This window comes from Orycteropus afer, unplaced genomic scaffold (genome assembly GCF_000298275.1).
Source record: "Orycteropus afer afer isolate SDZICR_OR568_19922 unplaced genomic scaffold, OryAfe1.0 scaffold00021, whole genome shotgun sequence".
NCBI lineage: Eukaryota > Metazoa > Chordata > Mammalia > Tubulidentata > Orycteropodidae > Orycteropus > Orycteropus afer.
The window spans coordinates 1,961,550-1,969,269 of NW_006921608.1; the positions used below are offsets into that span (position 1 = coordinate 1,961,550).

Below are 7,720 nucleotides of genomic sequence, written 5' to 3' on the forward strand. Positions count from 1 at the left end.
CAAGGAGGGGTCGCTATGAGTCGGGGTCGACTCGACGGCAAACAACAACAACAACAACAACAATTTTTAAATTGTCAAAGCTCATTTCCTTCTGTCTTCAACTAACACCAACACTACTATATCAATTGTCACAAACTGACAGTAGGTTTTCCACAATTAGAATTGCAATTAAAAAAAAAGAAAAGGTTTGCATTTCACCACTGACCTAAAGGTGGGCACTTCGAACCCACCCAGTGGCTCAGAAAAGGAAAAACCTGTGATGTGCTTCTGTAAACATCACAGCCAAAACCCCTCCAGGGCAATTCTCCTCCGTAACATATGGCATTGCCATGAGGCCGAATCAGCTCCACAGTAATGGATTTGTTCTTTGCTTTTAATAGGAGGAGAGTTGTTATTGGTACACAAAATATTTTTTTGCTCTAAGAGAACTTTCAGAAATCTAATCAAAATTAGTTCATGTAAATGTAGCTTGAAGGGTGCAGAAAATAGCTAAATAGGCCAGTATACTAGAATGAGAGGACTTTGGGCTTTCCATTAGGAATAATTATACCATCTTTATGTAAGCATGCTGACCACTATAGCAAATTGGAATTTATATCTTACAGATAGCAATTTAAACTCATGTAATCAATTTGGGAAGCAACTTCATCCTATAAATTGAGTCATAAAAACTTTGAAGTTGTCCTAAGGAAACAATCATAAATACAGAAAAAAATAAATATGGATGGTCATAAAAAAATTAGAAAATAAGGTAAAAACTGATCAGTAGGGAGGTAGGGGGAGGAGTGTGTATCACAGTCCAGACAGAGAGATGGCTGAGAAGAAACAACCCAGAAGCAGAAGAATGCGGTCTGTAATGTGTGAACAGAGGGCTGTGGAAGGTGATGTGTGTGTGTGCATGTGTGTGTAGTGGGTGACATTTACTCTGCAGCTAATAACCCAGTGAAATGCCTTCATGAAAGAAAAAAAAAAAAACCTAATCAGTAGAGAGATGATCATAAGCTAAGTAAACTCATCCAATGACACAATATTCAATCATTAAAAATGGTGATTACATCCATGATTTAATAAGATGTGGAAATATGTAAGAAAAGATGACTATGAAATTATATGTATGACCACATTTATATAAAAACTCTACTCATTGCTCTAACTTTCCATACTATTTTCACTATTTTACAAAATTCCCATATTGTGGTAATAATACTTTAATAATAATAATATTCAATTTTAAATAAATATATGAGTTTCTTCCTTAGCAGAGAAAATTGCAATATGGGAGAGCCTTTTATTTTAGGCCATGGGTTTTCTATGACAACTTTATAGTTCTCACCATATATGTTAAAACAGCCAATAACCCAATCACTTGAAATTGATTAAAGATCAATTCTTTAATATATTTGTTGGCTTTGGTTTAGAACATATGAGATACATATAAAAATTATCATATTTTTATAATATCAAATACCAGTCTGTGGCATCCTTACCTTATCATCTGGAAGTTCAGTCTGGCTAAAATAAATAGCATAACGGTCATCACCTTTGATGTAGAACCTATAAACATCAGAATCTGGAGCCACGAAAAAGCCACTGAAGCGAGCAACAAATGTGTCTTGTTCCATGGGCCAAGCACAGGAAGCTGAATCTACCCAGCTGGCACCCATGTATCCCGGTGTTTTCTCATCGTACTCAAGAACCTCCTCAAGATGTACTGGACGGCTATTATTCCAGACCTCCAGCTTTAGGCCTCTCCCACCTAAACATAATAAGATGAAGGAAGCCTTTTATCAGAATTACAACACGGTAGCTTGGTGTTCTTTCACTGGCATGGTGGTTATAGATTGTTCTGGTTACCTAGTGCCGCTCTAACAGAAATATACCACAAATGGGATGGCCTTAACAAACAGGAGTTTATTTTCTTATAGTTTGGAGGCTTCAAGTGCAAGTTCAAAGTGCCAGGCTCCAGGGGCTAGGTGAAAGCCCCTCCGTCTTGGGCTTTAGCTCCCAGTCCACTGAAGCTAGGAGCTTTTTTTTCTTCACTCAGACAGCTGCTGGCTGCTGAGGCTGTCAAGCCCAAGATTGACAAGGAAAAAGGCACAGTCCCGATGTTACCAAACCACATGGCAGGCCATTAATTCAAGTTCATTGTAAGTCCCCAGGTCGGCAGAGCATGGCAGGCTGTTGAACAATGACATGGCTACATGCAGGGTCCAGGCGTGCCATAAGCTAGATACCATTCCCAAAGCTGCTGTTTATATATGGGAAGCAGACCACATACCCAAAGCAGCTACTCAGCTGCTTGTGGTAGATCCCACCATGGAGTTGGTTGCCAGTCTCATCATGGGGAACAACTACCACCAGCTGCCCAGCCACTCAACCAGGCCCAGCCAAGTTGACACACAAACATAACCACCACATAGATGTTCTATTTCCATTCACATTTTCAGACAACATGTGAGCTCTGACGGTGTAGTGCCTAAGGCATTTGACTGCTAACTCAGCCACTGCTCGGAAGGAAGGTTAGGCAATCTACTTCCATAGTGATAGTACCTCAGAAACCCAAGGAGGAGTCAACTCTGAGTTGGATTCGACTCCCCAGCAGTGAGTTTGGTTTATTTGGGGGGGGGGTGTAAAGAAATCAATTATATAAACCCTTAAATGTACCTGCACCAGGAGGACAGAATGCTATAATGACAGTATGTAATTTATTATTACCTCACTTCTCTGAGCCTTGGGTTCCTCATATGTAAAATGGGACCGATAATATTATTTGCATGGGTGTTGTCAGGATTATATATAATGTACCAAAAAAGAAAGCAAACCCATTGCCATAGAGTTGATTCTGACTCATAGTAACCCTATAGAACAGAGAAAAACTACCCTATAGGGTGTCTGTAAACCTTTATGAAAGCAGACTGCCTCATCTTTCTCCCCTGGAATGGTTGGTGGCTTCAAACTGTTAACAACCTAATGCCTTAACTACTATGCCACGAGAGCTCCTTGAGTTAATATACTGATAAAATATATACTAAATGTAAAATATCCAGCACATAGTAAGTGCTTTCCTTTCAGTAACAATAATAAGATAATTACTATCTATGATATAACTGATATTAATTTATATAGTTTAGTCTCAAGACTTCAAAATTCAGATTATTTGATTACAAAATCTAGGGCTTAATTATTCTTTCAAACAAAAGTTAATCAATTAATGATTTGCAACCAATCAAAGAGCAGCTACTGCTGGCTTTAAGATTTCTACCAGCAGTTTTCTTTCTTCTTGCTTTTTAAAAATATTTTTTAAATATTCCCTCTGCTCTGTGATTTCATCTCCTTGGACAGAATCAAAGAAAAAATATTTTCATTGAAGTTGTACCTACTTTTGCCAGTGCACAAACTGTGATTAACTCTGTATTCTAGTCTGAAAAGAGCCATCTGGCCTCCTCCACATTTTTTCCCCCTAAATACAGAACAACACTCGGCTCCCAACCTCCTCCAGCAACTTCCAGCTGTCTGAATCTGCAATACAGCGTCTACTCTCTTCAGTTGAGTTTAGTTGGAGAGTAAGTGTTAGCACTTCAATCTTTTAAAACCACAAACAAAAAACCAAATTCACTGTTGTGGAGTCAGACCCTATTCATAACGGCCCCTCCTTGGGTTTTCCGAGGCAGTATCACTAGCTATGGAAGTAGATTGCCCAATCTTCCTTCCGAGGAGTGGCTGGTGGGTTTGAACTGCCAGCCTTCTGGTTAGCAGTCAAGTGCCTTAGGCACTGCGCCACCACACACACACACACACACACAAACTTACTCCCATCAAGTCGGTTCCAGCTCAAAGGGACCCCTCCTTGAGTTTCTGAGGCAGTATCTCTACAGATGTAGATTGCCCAGTCTTCCTTCCAAGGAGTGGCTTGTGGGTTTGAACCGCCAGCCTTCTGGTTAGCAGTCAAATGCCTTAGGCACTATGCCACCAGAGCTCTCTTTTACCAGCCTCTTAAATTTTGTGTTTTGCATGATACTATATATTATTAAAAAAAAAAAAAAAAAAGCCATTTTAAGGTCACTGTGCTTTAAGGTCACTTTTAAACCACAGTGACCTTAAAATGGCCATTTAAAAATATATAAAAATATATAATATCATGCAAAATACAAAATTTAAGAGTCTGGTAAACAATTTATTTGGCTTCAAATACCAACCAACATCAACAGTTCTGGAGACTGGACACTTCTTAAGAATTTTAAATATTTCTTCTTGGTTGAAGAAGATTTTGGGGTAGGTGTGTTGGGAAAACTTGAGCAGGTGATAGGTGGGAGGGGGCCCATTCTCACAGGGTCCTGGTGTTCTTGTCCTACACTGTCTTTGGCCTTCTCTTTTCTCTAGGGGTGGGAGGAATGCTGGTTTTCTGACCGGACCCTCTTGCCACACCCTCCCATAGGACTGGAGGTCAGTGGTGTTAGATATTTTGAACATTCCTTACATTACAAAAAAAAAAAAAAAATTATTTTTCTGCCCCCTTCTCTTCTCATGTTTGCTTTGGAGTAATTGTTGCCATTTTGATATCATATCGATATAGAGCACTGTACTTCCAGGTAATCTTTTATTTTGTACACCACTCTGTTATTTTGCTAAACACTGTTTACATTTTAAAATAAAAGTTGAAATAAGGTGTTTTTTGTTGTTGTTGTTTTTTAAGGGGAGTTTCATTGTATGCACAAGATTTGAAATACATTATCACACCCAAACCCATAAGCAGCATGTCAGTTCTGTCTCTGCCAATACCAAGGCCACCAGCTGCACTTTCACTGGGTGACATAGTGTAAGTCTGGGAAGAATTTTAAGTTACATTTCTCTTATCCCTTGTTTACACTCCTAAGTCATTCTAGACAAGTAAGTATTTAACTTCCCCCATTTTTTCTTAAACCAGGAAAATGTATTTTATAACTTTTTTGTAGCCTAGACCAACATCTATTAATCATCATTTAATTTGAAATAAAAGTTCCATCATTCTCTGTCAACAGAGGCATGATGTTTTCAGTATGGTGTCCAGGGAATTTAGGCTGGGTTTTCCTCCAGTGGTAGACCTTTGATTCAGCTATGTTAATACAAATATTTCCCAATCCAGGAAGTAAAAATAAATTATTATAATTCTATTCACAAATTAAAAAAAAAAATAGCTGAGATAATACTTTTCTTCTTCCTAATGTTATTTGTCAATAATATTTTTATGAAAAATATATGGTGTGGTGCCTAAGGCATATGACTGCTAACCAGAACGTTGGCAGTTCAAACCCACCAGTCACTCTGCAGAAGGAAAATGAGGCAATCTACTTCTGTAAAGATTTACTGCCCCGTAAACCCAAAGAGGGTCATTATGAGTAAGAATGGACTTGATGGCAGTGAGTTTGCTTTGGTTTTGCTTTATTCTGTCTTGGAACTTACCTGCATATACATTTCTGAGAAGACGAGGCCTGGGTGGTGTCTTGCAATATATATTATTTTCTGTGATATTCAAAATATCACAGGCCTGGCCTACAGAGAACCAAGATGGAAAACTGTTACTACTGAAGCTTCAGGGCACAGACCATATCAGCCTATCTTGAAGTGTTTTTTCAATGGAAACAAAACTGCACAAGCAAGAGGCATGTTGGCAACTCTTCATTTCCTTTTTGTACACTCCATTAAAGCTTATCACTCATTAATTATCATATTTCCACAAGGCAACATTTTCCTGACAAAGTATCACATACACGAAATACAAAATTTCATAATTTCTGAGAAACAAACAAAAAGATACAATTATGTCATTGTAAAATATTTCACTTCTGGATCCAAAATCAAACCTTATTTATATTTTACTGCTTGAAGAGACTTTACTGACTATACCCACTGAGTTTAAAATTTCCCAGTCACCTTATATAAGAAAAATGATGGTTTAATCCCAGTTGTAATGAAAATGAAAGGGCTAATAACTTTTAAATGGTATTTGCACATGTAGAATAAAACCAAAGCAGAAGCAGATCTAAAATTTTTTAGCATAATTGTAGTGGGATAAGCATCAATCCTCAGAACCAAAATGCCTGCGTGAAAATACTGTTTTAAATTTGAAATATTGATTAAGAAATGATTATTATTGTCCCTACAAATTGCTAATGAAAGGTAAATGGGCGAAAAGTTAGGAGTTGTTTTATAAAGTAATATTTTAAAAATAATAATTCTAATAGCAAAGTACAACAAGACAGAAAATAACAAATGCCGGGAAGTATGTGGAGAGATTGGAACTCTCATTCACTGCTGGTGGGACTGTTAAATGATACAACTGCTGTGGAAAGCAGTATGGCAATTCCTTAAAAAGTTGGAATTAGAAATACCATTTGATCCAGCAATCTCATTACTAAGTATATATCCTAAAGAAGTGAGAGCCAGGACAAGAACAGAAATATGCACACTCACGTTCATTGCAGCAATATTTACAGTAGCACAAAGATGGAAACAACCATCAACAGAAGAATGGACAAGCAAACTATGGTACATATACACAATGGAATACTATGCAACCCTAAAGAATAACATAGAATCTACAAAACACTACATAATGTGGATGAACTTGGAGGACATAAGGACAAATATTGTACTATTTCATTATTGTAAAAAGTCAAGGAAAGGTTTATATATGGAAGAACACTTTCTTTGTTGGTTACCAGGAGTGGGAGGGAGGGGAGGGAACACTGCAAAAAATAAAACAAAATAAAAACAAAGTATGTGGCAAAAATTAATAATGATAATAAAAATACCTCCAACTAGAACTCTGACTGGAAAGTCAGTTTGATCAAAGAACCGCCCACTGATTGTTAGTGTGGTGCCACCTTGAATACTTCCTCGTGAAGGTGAAATAGTTGTGACCTCTGGGGGGAAAGCATATTACATAAAATGTCATGAATATCACACACAAATGCAAATGTTTGATTTTTTAACATTTTCCAAATCACCTAGAACCTAGAATAGCAAAGATATTGAATTACTGAATGAATTAATTAGGTGTTTAGTTATATTGTCTCCAAAGAGGACAATAAATATGGCCTTCACTAAGACCTATATCTCCTCGGGACCAAGTTTTAGTGGAGATTTAGACAGTTGTTTTGGGAGAATTGAGGGAGTAAGAAATACATGGCCTGACCATAGAGGTTTGGGTCCAAAATAAAACACAGGAAAGCAGGTAGAACAGCCTCTTCTCCCATCTGCTCTTGAAGAATTAATATATATATATATATATATATTTGTATTTATAGACTAACATCTTTTTGTATTTATATTACATTTATATTTTGCTCATATTAATACTAATGTCGTAGTTAGGTTCCATCAAATTGGTTCTGACTCATAGCAACACTGTGTACAACAGAAAAAAACACTGTCTGGTCCTCTGCCAGCCTCACAATCTATGCTAGGCTGGAACCTACTGTCGTAATGACTGTGTCAATCCATCTTGTTGTTTTTCACTGACCCTCTACTTTCCAAGCATGATATCTTTCTCCTGGGATTGGCAACACTAATGTATCATATAAATTCATTAACTATGATTGGACTTCTCATGGCTTTGTATATAAAATTTAGATTCTATGCATATATATATATGTTGTTGTTGTTGTTGTTGTTATGTGCCGTCGAGTCAGCCCTGACTCATAGCGACCCCTCCTTGGGTTTCCGAGGCAGTATCACTACG

At 37.4% G+C, this 7,720-nt stretch overlaps 1 protein-coding gene across 1 annotated transcript in view; it reads right to left on the reverse strand.

Annotated features, from left to right (window-relative positions):
• The window catches only part of PKHD1L1 (PKHD1 like 1), a 199,004-nt gene that overhangs the window by 170,339 nt on the left and 20,945 nt on the right, over positions 1 to 7,720 (reverse strand). The window contains exons 10-12 of the mRNA XM_042783626.1: positions 6,792 to 6,902; positions 5,440 to 5,529; positions 1,469 to 1,756 (exon numbers count right to left, since the gene is read on the reverse strand). Coding sequence (XP_042639560.1) covers positions 1,469 to 1,756; positions 5,440 to 5,529; positions 6,792 to 6,902 — 489 coding nt within the window. The remainder of the gene's footprint in view (positions 1 to 1,468; positions 1,757 to 5,439; positions 5,530 to 6,791; positions 6,903 to 7,720) is intronic.